Below are 24,197 nucleotides of genomic sequence, written 5' to 3' on the forward strand. Positions count from 1 at the left end.
ACCTTGTGTGACTTTCTAGAACACGAAGTGGTGAGGAGGCAAATCTTAGGTCCCACATCTGAATAACAGGCAGCCTATCATCCTCTGAAGCCAAAACCATCTGGGTGGCAACTTCAGGGTGCCACGCCAAGCCTGAGCAGTGCATCTGAGGGAGACATCAGGCCAAACAATCACACGTAACTGAGCAGCACTAAAGGGAAAAGAAAACTAGCCCAAATATGTCTGTGTGCATGGTAAAACACCGCTGCAAGGGAATTTGCAGCTGTGTTTCCAGACAGTATTGCTGACTGTGTTCAGACTGGGAAATTCTCCTTATTCCTGTGAATGAGAAGATGTGCACTTAAGTTTCCCAAGGTCCTCTCAGAGAGATTACACTGTGCTGCCTTTTCCACAGTCCTAGGTTTTAATATGAGAAAAGACTAAAGCTCACCATATAAACCATTTCCTCTATTATTTTTATTGCTATTTTAATAAAAGCCAACATCAGGCAGAGAATGCTTCATTACTCTCAGGAGAGTAATGAAGCATTGTATCACAGGACTACCATCACATGATAAAGACAACCTACTGTGCTGCTGTTATGTCAGGCAACAAACACAGAAAACACAAAGTTACACAGTTTATCAAAATAATAATACAGTGAGGAAAGAGCTACTTCCCAACCACCCACTTCTAAGTTTCATTTTTAACTCTTGCTGTACCTCTGGAGTTTTTTACAGCAATATTCTATTTAAAATAGAAAATGATACAAATATGTCCACAAATTGAACAGGCTCTTTTTTGCATTTACACTGCCTAAAGGGGTGGCATGGTGGTTGTAACTATAGGAGGCAGCACCCACATAACTTGTTCAATGCCACACTTCTCTATGGCAAAATCAATAAAATCCTTCTGTAGTAGCCCCAAACAGATCAGTAAGTGCTTTAAAATTCAGTCATCACTCTGACAGGACACCTGAGTGCCTTGCCTTGCTTCAGTCTGCATCTGGTTATTTTAGTTTATAATGCTGACAACCCCTCTTACATATATATACTCCCAAGAGCAAACTGGGCCGGGCACCAGTATCTCTGTCACGTAAGAAGGGGTGCCATGAGCCATCCCTACACCTCTGTGCAAGCACCCAGCAGCTGCAGAACTCACCCTGTTGTTGTGGTCACTGACTTTGATGATGGGCTCGTTCTTCCTGAGGTCCCAGACGGTGGCCCGGCCGCTGGGGCTGGCGGAGGCCAGGATGTGCTGCACTTGCCTGTTCCATGCAATGCAGCTGATGTCCTCCAGAGGCTGCAGCACACACACAACAGCCCGTCACAACCCCGCCGCACTGCCTGCTCAAACCCCGCTATTTCCAGCACTTGCTAAGTGACAGATCTGCAAGGTGAGTGCCCCGTGTACTGGGTGTGTTCTGGCTTCCTTTCTATGCATGCTGTAGTGTACGACACCTGAAAACACTGATTTATAAGCTGCTAGAATTTCTCTGGGAAGTTACTTTCTCCTTTACAGTACTACACATTAATAAAACAAGACTAAGCAAAACTGTCTTCAAGAACAGCAACTTACTCCATGAAAGTCTATCCAGACATATGAACTGCTCTTTTGTCTTGGACTATTAGGTTTTTATTTAGCAAAAAAAAAAAAAAAAAGAAAAAAAAAGGTTTGCCTGAAGAAATTCCATGTTTTTTTTTTCATGTCCCCCCCAATTCTTATTTTTAGACCAAAAATTTAAAGCATTATTAACCCAGCTCCTGCTGCCCTATTATTTCTAGTTACCATTATACGTATGGACTAAAGGATATCCCAGCCTAACAAATCGCTATTAGACATAAAAAGTCTTTTACAGGGATCTCTAAGGTATCCTCTCAAATGCCTGCATGTTAATAAATTACTTGAACCAAAGCAACTAAACCCCAGAGTTTAAACTAAAAATCTTTAAATTGAAGATTACATCTCGTTCCATTTGCACACTTTTTTGTCTCCAAATTATCATGCAGTAATAAAACCATTTTTCAGTAACCGTGAACTTCTGTGGAATTTTGTAACAGCAACAGAAGTGTACTTGCATTGAAACAACTTCCTCCCATTCTTCCATTTCCTTCACAAGGCAAAAAGCACAAAAGACTTGTTTTTCCCCATAGATCATCTTTAAGAAACACAGGCTAAACACTGAACCTCGAGTATAGCAATTAAACCACTCCCTGAAACTCACCAAGGTAACTGCAAAACCTACTGCTTCATCATCTGACTTTTCAGTAGCTGCTTTTTATCTTTCTCCTATTTTTCTCTGTGTCCTTTCACCATCTTCAGATTTGTGCATGTACTGAAACGTGCAGAGGAAGACTAAAAGACATGTTATGGTTATGGCATTTGCAAAGGAGTGTAACCTGAGAAACTCTGCTTGTTGCTTGATAAAATGCAACATTTTTTAAAGATTTCCCTGGCCAAATACAATTTCTTAATAAAAAATTGCAACATGAAGACATGACTGGCTTGTGCAGCAAGCCAAAACTGCACGTCTGTCATGGATAAAGATAGCACATCCAGGGTTGCTGCAGGGGAAGCTGAGCACACTGCTCATTGCATGGACCTGTGCACACTTGCACGCACAGCCAAGACACTGCTCTCCAGGGGCTACAAAAGCAGCAGCATCCAGTCACCCTTGTATGCAGCTACTACCCAAGTTTGACTTCAAGAGGCTTCCCCTCCTCCATGCTCTTGAGACTGCTTTAAAACTGCAAATTTCAATCAGCTGTCACTTAACTACCATGCATCTTTTTCATGAGTCTGCTCTGGAGAATGTTATAAACACAAATCTGGTACCTGTGTCTTCACTCCTGGTGTCATTGGTGTAGCAAAGTTGTTCAAGTCCCAGATATAGATTTCAGACTCATTAGCACCAGAGGCTACCAGATTAGTCTGTAAGAAATATTAATAGGCATTAAGAGTATTTCAGCATCAGCTTTCCCAGTCTTAGCTGCTGGGAGGCATCAGATCTGCAGGACTCTGCGAATTTCCCCTATCAGCTCAGGGTATAGGAAAAGAGACAGGGAAAATAGTGACAGGGCAGGGAAGGAAGCTGTGCTGCAGTTATGGCCACCACAGAGCTTTGCTCTGGACAGCGTGGCACTCCTGCCCTGCCCCCACAGTGAGTGCAGCCATCCAAAGCACTCCTGCACCTGGGATGCAAAAGTCCAGGCAGGGCAACACGAGCCAATGTCACCAAGCGCCCTTTGGTCACATTTTGTGGCTGATGACAGGCAAGTCCTGAGTCCCGAACAGGCAGAAAAGGACAGGGAAGTGATTCAGAGAGATCACAATGAACACAGCACAGCATTGCTGGAGGCAAGTGTGCAGGGAGAGAAGCGTTATTTAGGAAACAAATCCAACTGAATTCTCACACAGTTAGTGGCAACAAGGAAAAATCAACACACTGTATCTAGAAGGAAGTATATGTTCATTGGTCATGTGGGAAGGATTGCTGTTTTTGAGAGCCCTTCTGCTCAAGAGGCCACATGGCTGTGTTTCCTTGCTGTCTCCTCTTAGGAAGGGGGCCTTGAAGGTGGATCCTACCCAATTGCCAAAAAAGAGACCTGAAAACTGATCTCACCAGAAACATGAATGAGAGCACATAATTCCTTCCTGTGTAACTGGCACAATGCACAGAAGCTAAAAGAAGAAACTGACTAAAACCACACTGAAGAGCACCTCTACTTGACATATAAGCAGAGCAAAAAAGATCAACTAAATTGACAAGGTAAACTGATGAGGGGAAAGAATGAAGCAGATACCTCAAGCACTTTCATTCCCCATCCTGAAATGCCAGTAATGGGACAGGTGTTTCCTACTGAATACAAACAGACACTCAAATACCAACTATAGTTCATGCTTTCCAGGGGAGGGAAAGCAGCAGAAACATCTGAGGTTGCAAGTTAAGATAGGCCACTCCTCTACTGATGGTATGTTAAGAGAAACAGCAGAAAAACCAACCTGGAACATGTTGACATCGAGCGCTCTCACTGGTCCCGTGTGCTTGTCTTTCTGGGCTATTATTACTTCAGCCTCTCCATCTATGATTTTGGCTGAGTCATACAAGATGACATTTCCATTTTCACCCCCAGCAATCAGGACTCCAGACACTCTGTCCCCTGAGGTCATGCTGTGAGGGCCCCAGATCAGCTTGTGGTACCTGTAAGACACAGAGGGCCCCAAGTCTTAGAACCATTCACCCCAGCTAGAATGAGAGAAAAGCACTGCCTGCATTTCTCCCTAAGGATGAGTCTCAGCACAACCCTTTCCATCAGGAAAGCATGTCCCAATTCTGCTCAATGTGCACAACCAATAATCCACAAACTGATAACATCTCCAATCTCCTGGCTCCAAAATTGGGTAAGTGCTCCCAACAACAAAAGCAGTCATCAAAGTAAGGGCTGTAAGCCCATCCAGCCACAGCCTGAGAAAAACCTCTATCTGTGAGCAGTTTCATACAGAAAAAAAACAGGTGAAAGTAGAAAAATTCCATATGCTTTTCCGTATCTATGCTTTTGGATGTGCAAGTGTTTTGTCTGCCATACCAGGGACTCAGCATCACTCACAGACACATCTCCTGGACCACAGCCTATTTTCAGGCTAACTCAATAGGAATCAAACATACTTCCAGAAATTAACACTATTGTGCCCATCTGTAAATACCCAAATTCTCTTCAAGTCAATTAACTTCCTGCATAAGCAAAACAGCATTCCTGTGCACTTAGCCATGCAAAGAATGAGTATGTTCTGCATAAAATTACACAACTACTTACCAGCTCTTATGCAAGCAGAAAGCAAACCCACATTGACTGGAAAGTGGCAAGGAGATACCTTAGCATTCACTGTAATGTTGCTCATCCATTTGTTACCTCTGGGCAATCTTCAAGTAATTTATTTAAATCACACCAACTTTAGCATGGTAAGATGGAGACTGCAGAAAGCTACCCAAAGAGCATATGCTGGGTGAGAAATACCATAACAGCCAAGTGTTCAGGCTCCCAGTATTGAGATTACAGAAGGGGTTCATGGAAGAATGCTGCTACAAATGGAAATTGGTTTGTGATATCAGACAGACCCATTCCTGGGTATGATTGTTATGCTTCTGCACCTAACTATGCAAGTTTACCAGAAATGAAGTAGCTGACAGGGCTGTCCAGGCATCACCACCAAGACTGAACAGGACTTAAAACAACCCAAAATGAAGGAAGGAAACAATGAGGAACAAACCCCAAAAATTAACAGTGCAATTACTTTCCTTTTGCCCTTTACTCTTTCCAAGATAAAGTATGGTTCTATAAAAGCAGTGCAAAACTTTGCTTGGAGGGCAATTAAGGATTTATCTTTTGTGGGTATAATCACCTGGACATTTTCATTTGCTGAAAACCAAAATACAGCCTGACGTATACATTGCTATCTAATCTTTAATTGGAAACAAACAAACAACCCTCAACCTCATTTTTAATACATTTTCTGGGGCAAAGTCAAATTCTCGTGTTGCTGGTCAAGGGAGGTACTTTCCAAGGAGCACTGCATCCTGGCTATAAGGAGTGCTTCTAGAAATTCAGAATGCAAATGACAAGTCTTGACAAATTTCACTCACAGTTAAAACAAGGTAGAACAACGAAACTCAAGATCCAGCACTGCCTCCTGCTCTGAGCAGGTCAGTAGGACATATTGACATCAGCTCTGCTCACAGAGCAGGGCATTTAAAAAGGGATTGTGGCTGTTTCAGTTCTGCCAGGGAGCTGCTGTGAGTGCTGCTGAGATGGAAACTGGATACTCTGATGCTAACAATATTTATCTGGATAAGCACATGGTGAGGAACTAAGTAGAGCTGTGCAGCCAGAAAATTGGCTTCCCAGCTGTCGGAACACACACAACATAACCCAAGTTAGTTATGCTACAGGAGTCCCCCTGAAATGCCTAAATACAAACAGGATGATGCAATATGAAAAGTTGCCACCAAAATTTCACATGTTCTTCTGTTTTCTTGTGAATCCCAGAGGCTTCCAAAGATAAAGGCTCCACACATATAGTCAAAAATTTTCTGTTTATGTCAAAGCATGAGCTACTTTCTTACAGTCCAACATCACTGTCCCACAGTATCAACTGCACACACTTGCCTTCATCTTTCAGTGCTGAACTGCTTCTCTCCTCAACAAGTGCAGTGAAACCACATGAAGTGACATCTCTACACATACCACACATAACAGTTCCACACACTGTACTTTTCCCTTACAACACTGCCTACCTGTGTGAGGAGGAGAATGTGGCACAGCTCTTCATATCCAGTGAAGGGTCTGCTAAGTCCAACTCAAATATTTCTAGAGAAGCACTTGTACTGAAGGTTGCATCCAGCTGCTGAGCTGATGTACCTGCAAGGAAGCACACCTGGCAGTGAGAGAGCCATGATACACAGAGCAGTAACTGCAAATGCAGCACAAGGAGGGGAACAAAAACATCATCCTTTCAAAAACGATCCTGAGATGGACTCAGGCTTCTGTTTTTATTACTTAGATGCAGTTCCACACAACTTTCCTCCCCATGGCTCTTTCTTTGGATGTTTCTTAAAGAATATGAGCAGGAAAATATTTGGGCAAGTACCTCCCTGATGATGCACAGAACGCAGTTAAAGTGACAAAGGAGCCACAAGTGACTAGTACTTAGGATTGGTGTCACCTTTCCCTGGCAGAAAGACAAGGGTTCTCACTGTTACTCGCAGAATGCAAAGCATGTTTTTATCAGCACAATGCAAGAACTCAGCTCAAAACCCCACAACATATACTGCACTCCAGCCCTCAGGACACAGAGTATCTCCTACAGCTTTCAATAACCCCTTCATGGCAGCCACCAAACAGAGCCCGAGGTCTGCTAGCACGTGCTGCCCAAAAACTCACCTGTAGCCAGGTAAATGGGGTGCTGCTGGGCAGGGCTCCATGCCTGCATGGCAGTACGGTCTACTTCCTTCAGCTTCATTTTGCTGAAAAGTAAGACCAAGACAAGTGATGCTTAAATGGTGCATGGTGAGACTGCACTGCCACGGATACAGAAGCCACTTTAGGACTCGGCAGAAGCAGCCAGAGGGACCATTTTTCTAAAGATATCCCTCAGACAGACAGCCAAGCCATCCCCTCCAGAGGGCACCCGGCGGAGGGAAGGAATGCCTCTCCATTAGCAGAGTAACATTGACACGCAGAGGAAACTGACGGCTGCTGAACCTAACACAGGAAAACGTGGGCAAAGCTTCAACAGCTGTGAAAAACCCTCTTCTCACAGCAGCAAGCACCCTACAGCAGCTTTGTGCCTTAACCCACGAAACCAACCCAGCCCCGGGAAGCCGAACACTCAGCGGCTCGTTCCTGGCTCCCATTTCATTCCCAGGGCTCCCTCGCCTCGGGGCACCCCGCGCGGCCAGCGGGACCGCCACCCTCGCCCCGTTTCCGACAGGAGCCGGAGGAAAACAGCACTGAAACAGAGGATTTCGCCGTCCCTGCCCTCACATCGGCGTCCCCGGCGCTCACCCGTCCCCGGACCGCTCCAACGTGGCAGCCCCGGCACCGCCTCCCGGCCGCCACCGCCTTCCGGGCGCGCCCCGCGGCTTCCGGGCGGCAGCGGCGGGGCCGCGCCTTCCGCACGGGAACCGGGGGGCGGTGGTGATGGGAGAGTGTGTATGGGGATGTGCGGCCGCCTCCTTCCGCGCGTGTCCTCCGCGTCCCTCGGGCGGGAGCAGCCATCGGGCCTGGGGAAGAGGGAGACTGGTTAGGGGCGCCGGGAGCGGGGGGAGCCCGGCGCAGCGCCGGCAGCGCGGTGGCCGCGGTGCCGCCTGTCCTCAGCTCAAGGGCAGTAATCATGGCGTGCTCAGGATGTGAACAGCAGTGAGACTCATCACGGGACAGGGGCCACCTCGGGGCGGGGAACGGCCCAAGGGAGCTCAGCCGGCTTCCACAGCCGGGGGCCACAGTCCCGGACCCACCTCCTCACGGCAGCCGGGGCACAGCTGCGCTGCCGCCTCCCGCCGCCGCTGGGCTCCGCGGCCGCTCGGCGGGCAGACGCCGTGCGCGGGGCGGGCGCTGCCCGGACCGCATGGCGCGGCCCGGCGGGAGCACAGCGGCAGAGGCGGCGGGCGCTGCCGGCCCCGCTATAAGTAGGGCCGGAGGCGCGGCTCCCATTGGCGCTCAGGATCGCCCCTCGCCACTGGCTGCGCCCGCCGCCGCCGCCGCTCCCGGTTGGCTCGGGCCGCTCCCGGCCCCGCCGCCGCCTCCCGCGGTGACGCGGCCAATAGGGCCGCGGTCCGACGGCCCCGCCGGCCAATGGCGAGGCGGCGGCCGGGCGCGCGGGCGGCGGCGGCGGCCAATGGGCGGGCCCGGCGCGGCGCGCGCGCGGCGGCGGGTGCGGCGGCGGCGGCCATGACGCGGAGCTGCTCCGCGCTGGGCTGCACCGCGCGCGACACCGGGCGGAGCCGCGAGCGCGGCATCTCCTTCCACCAGTGAGTGCGCCCGCGCCGCCCGCCCGCATCCCTCCCTCCGTCCCTCCGTCCCTGCATCCCGCCGTCTCCCTCTGCCGCAGGTTCCCGGTGGACGCCGCGCAGCGCCGCGAGTGGATCCGCGCCGTGAACCGCGTGGACCCGCGGAGCCGCCGGGCGTGGCGGCCGGGCCCCGGTGCCATCCTCTGCTCCCGACACTTCGCCGAAGGGGACTTCGAGCGCTACGGGCTGCGGCGGAAGCTGCGGCGGGGGGCCGTGCCCTCCCGCTTCCTCCCCTCGGTGCGGGCAGGTACCGGGCGCGCTCCCCGACCCCCCCGGGGGTTCCGCCGTGTGCCGTGACCTGCCCTCTCCTTGCCCCGCCAGGAGCCGCCGGCCGCCGGGCGCAGGAGGAGCGGGACCCCCGGCCGAACGCTGAAGCAGCCGCTGCCCAGCCCGCCCGCCGGGGACCACAACTACAGCCTGCAGGGACAGCGGGAGCCGCGGCCGCCGCCGGACGCCCCGCGGCACCAGCAGCAGCCGCCGGCCGCCGGGAGATGCGGCCCCGCGCATCGGCGCAGGACCGTGCCGAGCATCCTCAGGGAGCTGGCGGAAAAGCGGCAGCTTTCTGAGGAAATCGTGAGTTTGCTGCAGGCGCAGTTTTCAGGTACTGCCGGGACGCTTGCTGAAGCAGAGTGCATTCCCTGGCCCCGGGTTCATGTCTTTGCTTAACCCGTGCCAAGGAAGAGGCGAGGCACAGTAGTGTAGTTGCTGAGCCCTACACTGCATGCCAGCCTTCAGGACTGAGTTGTTCCAGAGGCCATGCTGTTGCTTTGTATTCTGCGGGGTGTTTATGGCATGCATCCCTCTGTTTCCAGCCATTTATTTGTTTCGCTAAAGTTGACCTTTTGTGATTTCTTAAGCAGATTTGCCTCGAGAGTTGCACAGCTGGAGGCAGATGGCAGACTACTCACCAGAAATGAGGCAATTTGCTTGTCTTCTCCATCTCTACCATATTAAGGCCTATGATTACCTACGGAAGATTCTTCCTCTCCCTCATCCTTACAGTCTGACAAAGCAAGTTTTAAGTTATTCATTTATTCAGAATGTATTTCCAGTACTGGTGTAGAAATAGATGTAACGGATCTGTCCTGAAGCTGCCTTGTTACTTCCCTGCATGGTCAACACTTTCCTTGGCTTCCTACCACTAGGGTGAGAGGAGAGAAACTCGGACTATGCATGAAGGAAACCAGGGCTGCCTTCTTTGCCCTGCATGTCTCAGCCTTCTCTGCAGCTCGGGCATGGCTGACCATGTCCTAAGTCGTAAAAAGTGCTGCCTGTTGCTTCAACTTTTCCAGAATCATGTCTCCTAATCACATCCCTTTTTTTTTTTTTTTTCAGCTGGCTGTCTAATAACGAGGCTGCTGCAGGCTTCAGCAGTGACATTTTTCTCCAGCTTCAGGAAAAGGTGGAGAGAGGGGATCAGGCCTGCCGCTACTGCGCCGTGCTGGTACAGGATGTGTCCCTGCAGAAGCAGCAGGAGTGGGACCCACAGAGCAAACAGCTGACGGGCTTTGTTGACTTGGGAGCAGGCATCCTTGACGCTGACGAAGCTCCACTGGCGTCGGAAGCAATAATCCTCATGGCAGTCGGCATCTCGAGCCCTTGGACAGCTCCCCTTGGCTATTTCTTGGTGAACAGTATATCCGGCAACTTCCTTGCTCAGCTCCTTCGTCAGGCCATCCATAAGCTGAACAACGTTGGGATGATGGTCCTGGCTGTGACATCGGGTGCCTCTGCTCGCGGTGCTGAGACTGCCAGGGCTTTGGGGATCAGGATAGATCCCAAAAGGATTCAGTGCACTTTCCAGCATCCACCCGGTTCTGCTCACAGCATTGCGTACTTCTTTGATGTTTGTCATACCCTCCTGCTGATAAGGAATGCTCTGCAGTGCTTCCACAAGGTCGAGTGGCTCGGTGACATCATGTGGTGGCAGCATGTGGTGGAGCTGGCAGCTTTGGGTGAGCAGAGGGTGTTGGAGCTGTGCAGTCCTGAGTCAGGCAGGGCTGGGAGTAAAGGGAGTTACCACCTGAAGGTCAACCTCGCTACCCTGCTGTTCAGCGAGGGTGTTGCTGAGGCACTGGAGCACCTCCAGAAACTGGGCCTTACCTCATTTCAGAACTGCAGTGGGACTGTCAAGTTTGTGCGTCTGATGAGCTCGCTGTGCGATGTGTTTTATGGCAGAGGCCCCTATGGAAAGGAGTCTTTGCTAGCTGGAAATTTCACCAAAATAAGCAACCTCTTCGATGAAGCCAGGAGCTGCTTTATCAATTTAAAAGACTCTGTGGGGAGATACATTATTAAGAGCAAACGCAAACTGGGATTTCTGAGCTTCTTGCTCAACACTGAAAGCCTTAAGTGGCTTTCCTCTAACCACACATGTCAAAAAGGCACTCCTTCCCACCACCTCCACACACATGCCTTCAGCCTGGACCCCCTGGAGCAGTTTCTCAGGGCCCTCCACCAAGCCTGTGGCAGCAGCAGCCCTACCTGTGCTGTGTTCCAGGCTACTTACCACAAACTGCTGGCCAGCTGCAGCCTGGCCCCCAGCTCGCCACCCAGCAGTGGCAATGCCAGCCCCTGGAACGCATCCCCGTCTCAGAGGAGAGCTCTGACTCTGGGAAGCATTCGTGCTCAGTATCAGCCAGCTCCAGGCAAGACCCTGGCCCCAGACTACCCCTACAGCGCAGGCCTGCTTTTGCCCAGCTCTGCCCTGAGCAATGCGCTGACAGATCTGTCACTGCACATGCAGAGCCTCACCTGCACTGCTGGCTGGGTGGCCGAGCAGTTGGCTGTGGACTTGCAGTGTGAGGCTTGTTTTGCCTCTCTGTTTGAGGTGGATGAGAACAGGCTAAGATGCAGGTCAGTGCTCCACATAAAAAAATTAGGTGGCATGAGTCTGCCCTCGGCCAGTGTGCACCACATAACAAGCATTTCAGAACAAGTCCTAAACCGATATGGCAGAGTAGGAGGTGCCAACAAAAATACCAAGCTGTGGCATTTGTGTCTAGAACATAAAGTCTTCCAGGAGCTTCTGGGAGAAAGCCCCCTCTTTCCCACCCTCACAAACCATTTATTTGAGGGGAAACTGAGCATCAACAACCACTACACAATCTTAGTAAAGGAAATAACACGGTGTTACTTAAACATAAGAACACACCTCACCGAACACCTAAATTTGAAATACTCTTGTGGAAGGCACAAATTGAAGAGACTGAAAGGAAAGTATTTGTTTCCATCACCACAGGGTAGCTGTCAGTCAAGCTAAACCCACACATGGTCTTAGTGAGTATATTGTAATTCCAAGGATGGCTGTTCCTTGCTGAGCTCAGTGCTGGATAGCTCTAGGCAACATACATGAGGAAACAATGTTGGCAAAACTGGTGTTGATAAGCAGTGCTGTTTTGGGCCACTGCAAACCCCCTAACCAGAGTTTAACTGAGCAAAGCAAGGAAGTTTATCTGATCCCCTGTTCTCTCTAGCAGTCCTGCAGAGCAGCCACATATTTAATGAAACTTATATGGCAGGTCAGGATGAACCAGGGTTGCACAAGGTGCCTGGGGCAGTGGTAGGAGACTGCAGTGTCCCTGGAAATGCTGGGTGGCTTTAGTGCTGCAAGTGCTCTTGCCAGAAGAAAACTGATAATTGATGAGGTTGCAGGGAATCAATGCACTGGCACTTGGATTTTACCAAAAAGATGGGCTTTATAAAATCTGGGAGCAAGAAAGTTTTCAGAGTTTCTACTTAAATAGGAAAATAAAGATGTGAAAAGAAAGTGGCACTCAAGTTCTACACAAGCTCTAATCAACTTTCCAGTATGTCTCATGAAAGAGCTAAAGATGCTGCTCCAGTCTAGATCCTCTGGATTAGTGCTGAGCCTGTGACCAGATTGTTGTTTCCAGTGACACCCAGGAGCACCAGTATTCTCCTCTACGGACAGAAATACATGGGTGTGCTACAGCAGGGCAAGCATTTCAGTTCCCATTTCATGGCCCTATCCTCCTAGGGCTGGCATGTGTCCTGCAGCCCAGGGCACATAGCATCTTCCCTTCAATGTTTCCACTGATCACTTGAACTATAGCTTTCGTGCCACCAAGTAGGACAGGCTTTTTCAGTTAGTTCATTTCCATGGCAAGGAAGCTGCCTGCAGTGCTTTGCCTGGAATAGCAAAGTTTGGCAGAACTGCTGCTAAGGGGTTGCCTTTTGCCATGCAGAACTGGAGTTGCATCCATAGAGGTGGAAGGAAACAAATACCTGCAAAACCTGCTGTTCACTCACTTTCAAGATCCATGATGGAGCTGGGATGGAAACCGGTGATCTGCCACATCCTAGGGCAGTAATAATACTAGAAGTATCATTCTGTCTACCAGTAGGTTGACAAAATTGTCCCTGGTTGGTTTTGATTTCTCCTCCTTCCCTTAGTTCTGCTGCACTCAAGCTCTGCTTTGAGAGCAGCAGCACCACAGAAATTCATACAATCACTGCTGGGAGGAACAACCCAAAATCTCTGAGCTTTTTTTTCCCCCAATCCAAATACCTATGCAAAAAAAGCACATTGAAGCCATCACTGTCACAGAGCCATTCCAGCTACAAGAGACTGCAGGAAACTATTCCCTCCGCTCTATAATGTGATTTTTGGGACAACTGGCAAAATGCTGCTGAAATCTCAGTGACAGATTGCAATCATGAAATGTTGGAATACTTGCTCTGAGTAGTTATGAACTGTTCCATGGATTGCTGTGCATGACAGCACACCAATAACCAAGGGGTATTTATTTATCTCTGGAAGCATTTGGTCTCACACTGAAAATCCAAGTCAGTACTTGCATCAAAAGTGGACCTAGTGTTAAAAATTTGTGTATTTCAGTGACAAACCTTCTGTGTATATTTATCAGTGCTGAAGCAAAGGAGTGCAAAAATCATATTTACAGAATAGTATAAATGTTTATTTTTTGTGATTTATCTGACTGTTTTATTTGTACAATATAGAAAAGTGTATTCTTTGAATAGGTCTTGTAAATATAAATTTAATTTTTCTACTTTTGGATGTAAACAGAACTATAAAATGAACCCTTGCCCCATTCCCAATTATTTTTTATGTAACTAGATGAACTTGACTGTTAATCTTGTCCAGCAGTTTGATGCAAATGGCTAAGGAAATACAAAAACCAATTCAAACACTCTACACCAGGGAGAAGGGAGAGAGGAATCCAAGCTTAATATTTGAGAAAGCTTGTTCAAAACAAAATAGAAGAACTAAGAGCATTTGATTGCACCTTCAAAGTCTTTACAAGCAAAATATTCTCCAGCAATGCCATCATACATAATTACAACTGTAATCTAAATTTCACAAGTGCTTTTGCACACTGTATATAAATACACATCACAAAAGGTGCAATTTAGAGTAAAACACTGAATATATACAAAATTAACAGAGATTGAAGTCTAAACAAAAGGCATATTGCAATCTGTTTGAAAAATAACATAAGTAGGTATTACTTTATTCACTTACACTAATTTACATTTATACAAATCTTACTGGACAGACTATATTAGGTCACTAGAAGGGAACGGAATATCTGCACTATCTACAGGTAAAGTTACTGCACTGATTTTTTAGTAAATCCAAGTCCTAATAATGAAAAAACCTGGCATTTACTTACATGAGAGGTGGCTTCCCTTTTCAGAGATTCGCACAAACGTTGCTATTTATACTCAGGGAGATGTCCTTAGCTGACAGAGCCCTTCAGACAGTGACTGGCAGGTCAGACCTGATCTGTGAGCCCACCACTGCTGCTGGCTGCCTCCCAGGCTCTTCATGCCACCCAGGCATTTCAAGGAGGCACCAGAGAAGGGTCAAGGACCTTCTGCACAGTGCACAGGGTTGGGAGGTGAAGCATCTTCCCACCCTGTTGCCTTCACACACTGAGGCTCTCCTGCTGGTGTGCCTAGCCCCTACCTCTCCCCAGCCTGGAACTGTATTTACAGTTTTATGGAAGGAATGCAAAATCCCTTTTGGAAAAAATGTAGCTAGTTCAGGCTGCAGTGAGACAGGTAATAAAAATGCCTGTCATTAAACATGGTTAATGGATGTTCATGATACGTAACTAACCCAACCAGGTTAATTCTTCAATTGTGTTCCACTATCAAAAATGTGATCTGATATTGCCTGTAACAAATACTGAAAAAAAATCCCCTGCCTTAGTCTATGCCCAGCTATAGCTGACTGCCCCCCATTTAGTGTAAAAAGGATCTGTATCTGTTTTTGTAACAATCCTGATTCTGTGCTAGCACTTTCTCTGATCACAGCTCTCACAATTATTCTAAACAACACTAAAAGAGTCTTTATGCCAAGTAAATTACCAACATGGAGAGATGCAGCATCCTGAACAACCACAGCAGGCTGAACATGATCCCTACCTGCATTTGCAAGTCGATTCAGCTGCACGTTGTCATCTCCTGTGACTTTAGCCTCTCAGGCCTAAATACTTTCCCAGGGTTATAGCTTGATCCTAGAAAACATAACTGACTGCACAGCCCTACATCCAGTGAGGGATTAGGCTGCTGAAGACCTCTGAAAAACCAAGCTTCACCAAAACAGCATCAATCTGCTACACACTTAGGTAACACTACACTGGGCAGACAGTCTGGCATGGTGGCTGTCTTCCTCACTTCTGAGGACAGGCCACTATCTTAGACTTCCAGTTCCAGCTTAAGAAACACCTGAGTACTCTGCCCCATTCCTATCAAAAATTCCTTGTAATGCCATTCACATCTGTACTCCTTGGGCCCTGCTCCAGAAATATTCTCCATTACTTGCTCAGTGCTACATCTGCAAGCAACCCCTCTGTATTATTACCTATGTATCTCACAGTGCTCTGTGTACTACAGGGACATGCTGTGTCAAGTCCTAAATACAAGTACTACCTTCCATTTAGATGCTTATCTACCTATTTCCTTTCAGAATTATCTTGGATACACTGGTACCTCCATATTACAGGCCTCTCAGCAAAAGCATGACCTGGCTGTTGACATCACCTGTGTTTTCCTGTATGCACAGTGATGCAAATCCATACACTGTAAATAATATATATTATAATAATTTATATCTGCCCTTTGGACAATTAATTCTGGGGGAAAGGGGAGAACACATCTACTTTTTAAGAAACTCGGGGTAAAAGCTGTACATTGGGAAGAAGAACTGACTTTTAGGCATTGTCTGACATAGAAGAGGACTTAGCTAAGATTTAAAAGGCTCTACATCTTGTTATAAAAGAATTTCTTGTTTCAATCTTACATGGGTCAATTTACAACAAGCACCAAATTAACAAATATTATTAAATCCATCCTTTATGCTAAACCAAAGTGTCCCTGTGCCTTAAGTGTTCTGTTCAGTCCACTTCATTGTGGCTCATGTGCATGAGTCAGCAGTTCATGGCACAAGGGTCACCTTTGGACTTCCCTGCAGAGCTGATAACCCTCATCAGACAGCGTCCAAACTCCTCCAGGATCATGCGCTCTGCTGCAGCTTTGGACTTGCCCGTCTTCTCCGCTTGCTCTGCCTGTGCCAGGAGGCATTCACAGGTTGCATCGGCCACTTCCTTGGTGACAAATGTAAAGGGCAGCCTGAAACAAAGAAACATCCACTTAGTGTCAGCAAAAACACACAGACACCTAACTCTAGGGCTGGCAACTTTTTAGTCCGAGATGAGATTTCATCTGTCCCATTGCTTTCAAGAGCCTTTAGATAGTGAATAAGCCTCATTTAACAGCCAAAGGAACTGGTGGGTCAGAATCCCTACTGTTAGAGGAACAGTGTTCCATCCCACCTCTACAGCTTACACAGACAAGGCTCAGAGATGACAGGGACACACCTGTCCCACACATCAAAAAACCTGTGTTAGAACAACTCAAAGAGCGTGCAGCATTAACTTACTTCCCACCACCACTGCTGAGTGCTGGCGTTGGCCTTGTCAGCAAGTCTGAGATCTGGGAAGATAACTTGGTCTTTGCAGCAGTCTGCTGCTGCACCCTGACCTCTGCAGCATCTGCTAAATGCATCAATGTCTTTCGCTCCGGGCTTTCTTCAAAATTTTTACAGCCAATACATTTGCATATGGAAGAACACATGATTTTTGCCTGAAAGAAACAAACAAAACATAAGAAACCTGTTGCAAGTTTGACTCCCCTTATGAGAAATCACAACAAAAAGGAGATCTTATTTTACTCTCTTACCAATTAGCAATTAGAACAAACTCTCAAGTAATAGTCTTCTCTCTAAATTCTTACCTTGAGATGTCTTCCCAGAATGTATACATCAATTGAATCATAAAGCATAGAATGTAAATAAGTGGTTGCCTATTCATGCCTTTCTTCATCAACCTTCAGTTTCCAGTCAGCTGACTTTTGAGAGAGGGCAGTCTACACTGTCTCTACATTCAGACACTGATCAGTTAGCAATGGGGTAACAACAACTTCTGCCTTTGAATTCCAAAGACACATTCTATCACACAGCATCTGTGGGATGCTGCTTCAACTCCTCCTAGGGACTTGGTGCAGTAAATTTCTTTAGGAAAAAACGGTGCTATTCAGCAAAAAACAAATCCAAGCCTAAGTTCAAAGTTTCTAAATAGTTTAAAATTAAAATTACAGAACAGTAGCAACCAATTTTTCCATGTACATGGCTTTCTATGTGCAAACTTCTGGGAGAAGGGGTAACATTACAGGAATGGAAACAAACAGAAGAGAAAATATTATAGCAATACAAGGAAGAGACAAAGCAAATGAGAGAAGTCACTACACTAAAGGGAAAAAGCTACTATTTTTCAAATGAGATAATGCTTTGTACCTCATAACATTCGCAGTAGTTTTTGAGACATCCCGAGCGTTTACAGTTACACCCTTTGCTGTGCCTCCGATCCGATTCTCCTTCCTTTCCTTTCCCTATTTTGGGCTTGAAGGCTTCAGGGTTTCTGTCGAGGCAGGCCTGTCAATGCAGACCCAAAGGGTCAGTCATTGCATGCAGGGAGAAGAATTTAGAGATGCACTAAAAGAACTTAAGCCTTGCACATGTGGGAGGAGATCAGGGCATTATACACCCACTCTGCCCCACTCTGCAGCTTCAGAAAAAAGAAGCTAAATTACTTGATCCCAGGGGCAGAGGAAGAGGCCCCTCACCTTTATTGCTTTTTGCCTATCGTTTTCATGGTCCAGGTTGTTATAACAATTTGTACAGTTGCAGTTATTGCAGAATTCACCGTTTGCAAAACAGTCGCAATACCTGAAACAGAAGATGCAAAAAGCATTTGTAAATGTTGACCATTACATTGGTGTGTGAGTATTGACTCCCACACTGCAGTAAGAGGTTCCTACTCTGGCACCAATATGGGTAAGGGTCATCCTATGCTCAACTCCACATGTACAAGCAGTACCAACCTCATTGCAGAGCCAAAATCCTCTAGTGCAAGTCTAGCTACTGTCTAATAAAGACACAGGTGGAGCTCAAGGGTGTCCACCTGAGCTCATCACATAGCACAGGTCCCCCAGGCAGCATGAGAAGCTAATGAGACTTTTTCCACGACTGACTCTTGGGTCACCCACATATTGAGGGCCAGTCTGCTGCAGCCACCTCACAGCCAGCTCCTGAGCCAGTCAGTCCAAGTCAGCACTCAGGAGCCCTCACACAGACAAAACAAAAGGCAAGCAATTGAAGTGACAGTTAACAGGCAAACTAACCCAGCAAGGAGTTTTTTTTTTGTTAGTTTTGCCCTTAAGCTGGGATGGAAGACTAGAAAAGGGATAAAAATTAGTATATCTCAGAGGCTTTGAAGCACAGGTAACCAGGGCAAGGAGCTGAATGAGGATAAAGCAGACTTTAAAAAGGGACAAATATATGAACAAAAAGCAGCAAAACATGGACAGTGAAAGCCAATCGTGTTGCCATGTTTCTTATTTACCTCTGGTGCCTGCCATCAAAAACAACATCTCACCAATCCACAGACTCACAGATCTGATACATGGAAATATCACGTTCATTCCCAGCTCAAACGTGGCTTAGGCCACAACAAACTCCAACATGTTTCAAGGCTTTCAGGACCACCTCCAGCTCATAGCTAAAAGCTGCTGATCCTCTTCACTCGCTTTTCAAATCCTGCTGGGGGTGTATGGTCATTTTTTGCAGTCTAAACCCATTGCTAAAGTGGCTTTCTGTGGCTGGCCGAGCCTAGCATTACATAAATAGATTGGGGTTGCCCTGGAGTCCACTGCAACCTGTTATCAGGTTGAACTGGATTTTGGAGATTTTTAGCATCTTGAATGGTCCCAGGGACAAACTAAATCTAAAGCTTTTGCAGTGTGTAATAGCTCTCCGTTCTTTTTAAAAACTCAGAGGTAGAATAGCCCTGGTTTCCAAAAGAACCAGGGCCAGCATCAAACATGAGCAAATAACTGAGTTGACTTCCTAGTAGAATAGGCTATGTGCCTACTTTACACAAGCATTTAGGAAAGAAATAAGTTCCCCTCCAGACAAAAAAAAGGTTTTACTAGTGAGAAGGTACCTGTGCCAGATTGAATGAACCATCTCCTCTGCACCAATGCCCAGAACACACAACATCAGTGATTTTACAAGAACAGTTTTCTTCCTAACAGCACTCTGAAGGTGCGAATTATTCCCAGTGATGCCATTCCTTTCCCAGCATTTCTAGGGCACATTCAGGCACCAAAACCTAGCCCCCTACACATCTAACATACATTGGGCACTGTGAGGTCAGTCACGTATGCAAAATATCTGAAAAACAGCTACACATCTTCCTGCTATGCAACAGACAAGTCTGAGACTATGAAACACAGGGTACACTTCCCCATACAGAGGTGAGGTGCACTACACAAAAGACACCCCAGCTTAAGAATTTAAGCAAACTTCTTAACTTGGGTTCAAATGCCATTACATCACTTCCCCTTTGAGTACCACACCCCTGATTTCCTCTTCATTGTCTAGGATTCAGAACCACAGATTAATTTCAGTATCTCCTCCCATTCCTGTCACAGAAATATCAGTAAATTGACTTTGATCAAGGTGAAGAAACTCTCCTCAGCTCCAAATGCTTTTGTGTCAAATTCTTACAAATACATGGAATGGAATAGCACAATATCTCATGGATAAGCAAGAGGCAGACCTATCAGTGAAGAACCACTTGTCTATTCAATCCTTTAATAAAATACACACAGCCCGATTTTTCTGAAGTATTTGATCTAGCATGGTATTATTTCATGTGCATGATGCACTTCACCAAAGTATAGTAAATACCCACTAATGATACCATGAGATACCATTTCACTCATGGTACCAACAAGGCAACCAGAGCTGCTGAGTGGACTTGGCTCCACCATGCAATAAGGTACATGATGCAAAATTAGACATTTTTAAATGTCATGGTCCATTATAGCTCACAGGAGCTGCAAAATCACACAGGCTCTGCAACATCTCCACCAATATCCACCTTAAGTCACCATCTAGACATAAAATTTCAGGCATACTTAAAACCATTATATTCTGATACTTGAAACACATTTGTGATGTTAAAAATAAGGCTTAAAAGACAAAAACTGTACCAAGTTGTACTTACAATTTCAAACACAGAGACTTAGTACAATTGCAAGGCTTCCTGGGGCGGTTTGCAGACTCAGAAGAAATAATTCTGGGGGGAGAAAAGGGCATTTATATACACACAGTTTTATCAGTTTCTGCCTATTTTAAATAGATCATAATAAAAACGTCGAAAAAATCTTTATATTCCCCTCGCATTAGGCTTTTGGGTGACTGTGTTTAAGTAGCTACCATAAGTAGTGCCTTTCTAACCCAGAAAGAGATGGATTATTTGCTGCAAATTTGGATGCATGCCTGAAGTAGAAATTAGGCTTTAAAGCTAGAGGAAGCATAACTAAAATCTGGAGTCAGGGAAACCCTCCCCAGAATCTCTTCAAGTGCAGTGGGACCAGATCCAACCAAAATTCACACAACATGATTGTGCCTTTTCTTTTGTTCTACTTGGAATTAAAAAAATCGAAGAAAACAAAAAATACCCCCCCTGGAATAATGGGAAAGCAAGCGAAACCACAGTATTCAGTTTCCAGATAAATTTTATGGTAGAGACAGTCTTTAACTGCTCCTAAGACTTGGATTTTGTGACACTAATCACATCTGATGAGATTTGTTCCACCTCTATCCAGCAATTTCTGCACGTAATACCAGGGAGATTAAATCAAACCCGTTCATTTGAATAGCTGCATCTGGATTTGGGATTACTTTGCATCAGTTGAGATTGCAGCAACAAAAAAGCAACTTCATGTTCACAATTTCCAGCAAACCGTAACACAAAAGGACTGTGCAAAACAGCTAAGCCTGCTGGACTGGCAAAAGGAAAATAATATACATTAGCTGTTATTTTCATCCTTAAATGAAAAATGCAAGACTGAAAAAACCCAAAGCCTCCTATCAGGATCCATTTTGCTGTTGGGCTGAATTTCTGCATGTGTTAAGCATCTAGCTTATATGCTGTCCAGAACCTCTTTAAAGCAATGTTGAGAAATAATTGAGGCCTGTAGCTCACAGATGCTGTTGCAAATAAAAAACAAGCAACAGGGAGCTTTCAGGTCAACTTCCTGCTACATGAGTTCAAAAAACAGAAAGGAAAACACAGCTTTGATCAAGAGACTGGCTCAAATGTCAGAGAGATTCACACCCTTCAGTCAGAGGTAATAATCACACCACAGCAGACTTGAGAATTCCCCAAACCAAACTCCAAGACCTCATATTTATTCAAGCAGCCTATTCTACAGATTTTGGGATTTTTTTTTTTTTTTTTCAGAACTCTTACCCATTAAACGGCAGGCGTGCCTGGGACTGGACACTGGATGTCCCTGTGAAGCCAGTGTTGCTTGCTATGGATACATAGGATGACTGTTGTAGCTAACAAAACAAAAAGGTTAATGCCTGACACGAAAGAAATTATAAAGAAGAGAATGTGTTGCTAGTCTTCAAATTAGCTTTTCAGATATTGCTACAAAAATAACTTGCTTCTAAGAACACTTTTAGACACTTACAGAACTTGGACCAGCTGGCAACTTCCTGCCTCCATACTTAGCATAAAAATACTATTTTAGATTGTATTTTTGTTGTCTATTCCAGTGTCTAGACCCATACAGACGACGTGGATAACACACAGAAATATTTGGACCACAAACAGCACCTAAAAACATGCTAATTTTCCCCCTAATAGAGCGGAATCACTTCCTGCACAAATTAGTAGCTTCCTTTATATACAAACCACTTAGTATGAAAGTAAACAAAATGGTTTGCATTCCAACCCCTCTGCATACCTGAATTCACCATTTGTTTTTCACATTAAAAAAACAAAATCTCATAAGAACCTACCAAACAACACTGCTCTCGGCTACCTTCTTTAGCATTACCCAGAAGCAGCTGTTTGCTACTGCTGGGACAGGTTCTGGGGACATATTGGTACATAGCAAGATAAAGACCTACTAGGGGCCAGGTAAATGGGGACAGGTTGTGACTGGACATAAACCTCAGAGGAGAGGTCCAACAGAGACTAGTTTTAAGTAAAATTTGCAGAATTAGACTGGAAGGACACAGTACCAATCTTCAGGGTCAAACTGCAACTGTGAAAAAACCAAAAGGCAACCAGAAACCAGTCTGGTACCAGTAATGTCAGGAGCTATCAGAGTCTGTTTCTATAAATTTAAGCCTTCAGCAGAACATATAATTTTTCTCCTTTTCGTCCTGAATGTTGGTCAGATCCTGGCAAAGAGAGCAAAAAATGATTCCTTAGGTCTCAGCTGGGTGACTGGTACCAGCTGCTTCTGAGCCCTGGAAATGTGCTCAGCATTAACTAATACCATTTTATAATGAAGACAGCCATTCTGTGATCAAGCAGGTCACATATATGCTCTCTTTCTCATCATCAGACCCTGAAGGTCCTGTGAACCAAGCAGACAAACCAATAGGATTTCTTCGTCCCCTCAATATTTCTGGGCACCAGGCCAATTACTCTGTTCCTTACTGGCCATGGAGGTCTCAGACACCCAGACAACAAGGTGGTGGTGACTGTTAGGAAACAGGGAAGTGTAACAGCACACAGAGCAGTTATAAAATCAAGCTTTTCTAAGTGATGAACCTGGACTGGAACTGTTGTTGTACACTGAGCCCTGTGACCACCAGTGGCCAGGGTCACCTCCACTTCCTCTGAGGACCAAGTGACTTGTACTCTTTCATATGATTTTCAAGTCTAGGTTATGAATGCTAAAGTGATGAAGCAAACTGTGTATCAAGATCTGACCCAATATGCAGGGTCTAGGTGATTAGAAATTCGAAGTTGAGATCTATGTGATTCGAGTAAGGCATTATAAATTCTGTACTACACTACTCAAAATTGCACTACACTGATTCTGCTTACAGAAATGCTGTGCTATTATGCTAATAAAAACTCCTTTGAGAAAAGGAGTTTTAAAAAAAACTTTAACAGTTTTTAAAAAGCTTTAATTGCAACTATGATTGAAATTGAAGTGCTGTCATCATTCTGACAAGAGTCCCTAAAAGAAACTGTTGCCTCAGTGTCAGGTGGCAGTCACAGAGCAGAAACCTTTAAGAGAAAGGCAGAATATTCCACAAGAGCAGCATTTGCTTAACCATTTTTGGGAAAGGCCATACCTGTGTGACATACTGAGCTGGAAGGACTGCATAGCCAACATTTCCTGTGCCAGGAGCTGGTGCCAGCACAGTGCCTGGAGGGAGGTTGGTGAGGTTGGGCTGGATCTGTGGCAGTGGAGTGGCTGGCATAATAAGTCTTTGTTGAGGCTGACTAGTAGTGACTATTTGAGAAGTTGAGTTGATTGGTTTGGGCACCACCTGGAGAGAAAAGAGCTCTTTATGAAATCAGTGTTTCAGTCATTCAGAACACACTTTGATTAGTAGAACACCTCTTTACAGAGCTGAAAGCAGACTTTTTTTCTGTCCAGCCAAGACAGGTCAGAACTATTACATGACTTAAACTCAACTCACCTGTTTCACAGTCTGTGCTGGTACTATGGGAACTGACATACGCACGGGGGTCGCGTTCACCACCACGGGCTTCGCTGGTGTCAAGAAACAACATCATATGAACACGTGTTAGTCACTCCAAGTCCACAGTTCAGCCCTTCAGACTTTCACATGTGCATAACACAAGGTACTTAACACTGTAACTCATGGCATGCAACACTTGGGTCTAGACAAGATCTTTGTAAACAGGTCCTTGGCACACATTTCACATCAATGGATTAAAAAAAAACAGCCAGAGTGCAGACCTCCTCTGGACACTGGATCTCCCTTACGTCCCTTCTCCCTTTGAAATCTTTTATTCCATTACCCCTCTGGAAAGCATGGACAGAAACCAGCAAAAACACCTGACACTTCTAAAGCAATTTATATGTAACACCTTCATGTTACAGGAGTTTTGGCAATATGCTTGTGGGCTGTCCCGCCTTCACGCTCTCATATAGAGGAGATGGAAGAGGCCATGAACCACTCACAAATCCAGTAAACTAGGGAAAAGCAACCTAAAATACTCCCAGGATTCAGGCCCAGCTACAGAGCAATTTG

The 24,197-nt window shown here is 46.0% G+C and overlaps 3 protein-coding genes across 15 annotated transcripts in view; 1 reads left to right on the plus strand and 2 right to left on the minus strand.

Moving 5' to 3' along the window:
• SEC31A (SEC31 homolog A, COPII component) overlaps positions 1-7,657 on the minus strand; it is a 38,977-nt gene extending 31,320 nt beyond the window's left edge. For all 10 annotated transcript variants that reach the window (XM_077782994.1, XM_077782993.1, XM_077782992.1 and 7 more), the window contains exons 1-7: positions 7,542-7,657; positions 6,918-7,000; positions 6,272-6,395; positions 3,982-4,180; positions 2,815-2,910; positions 1,141-1,281; positions 3-145 (exon numbers count right to left, since the gene is read on the minus strand). In XM_077782994.1, coding sequence (XP_077639120.1) covers positions 3-145; positions 1,141-1,281; positions 2,815-2,910; positions 3,982-4,180; positions 6,272-6,395; positions 6,918-6,996 — 782 coding nt within the window. In that variant the 5' untranslated portion in view covers positions 6,997-7,000; positions 7,542-7,657. The remainder of the gene's footprint in view (positions 1-2; positions 146-1,140; positions 1,282-2,814; positions 2,911-3,981; positions 4,181-6,271; positions 6,396-6,917; positions 7,001-7,541) is intronic.
• Positions 7,658-8,426: 769 nt separating this feature from the next.
• Positions 8,427-11,825, plus strand: THAP9 (THAP domain containing 9). The gene is given in 5 exon segments (XM_077782602.1): positions 8,427-8,506; positions 8,587-8,782; positions 8,867-9,146; positions 9,403-9,556; positions 9,881-11,825. Coding segments are annotated over 5 exon segments (2,655 nt in total).
• A 1,638-nt stretch (positions 11,826-13,463) lies between these two features.
• The window catches only part of LIN54 (lin-54 DREAM MuvB core complex component), a 39,475-nt gene continuing 28,741 nt past the window's right edge, over positions 13,464-24,197 (minus strand). For all 4 annotated transcript variants that reach the window (XM_021549318.2, XM_021549319.2, XM_021549317.2 and 1 more), the window contains exons 7-14: positions 23,619-23,692; positions 23,268-23,465; positions 21,415-21,506; positions 20,164-20,235; positions 17,717-17,819; positions 17,388-17,525; positions 16,476-16,678; positions 13,464-16,165 (exon numbers count right to left, since the gene is read on the minus strand). In XM_021549318.2, the coding sequence (XP_021404993.2) occupies positions 15,964-16,165; positions 16,476-16,678; positions 17,388-17,525; positions 17,717-17,819; positions 20,164-20,235; positions 21,415-21,506; positions 23,268-23,465; positions 23,619-23,692 (1,082 nt within the window). In that variant the 3' untranslated portion in view covers positions 13,464-15,963. The remainder of the gene's footprint in view (positions 16,166-16,475; positions 16,679-17,387; positions 17,526-17,716; positions 17,820-20,163; positions 20,236-21,414; positions 21,507-23,267; positions 23,466-23,618; positions 23,693-24,197) is intronic.

The sequence above is a fragment of the Lonchura striata genome, chromosome 4 (assembly GCF_046129695.1).
Source record: "Lonchura striata isolate bLonStr1 chromosome 4, bLonStr1.mat, whole genome shotgun sequence".
In the NCBI taxonomy this organism is placed as follows: domain Eukaryota; kingdom Metazoa; phylum Chordata; class Aves; order Passeriformes; family Estrildidae; genus Lonchura; species Lonchura striata.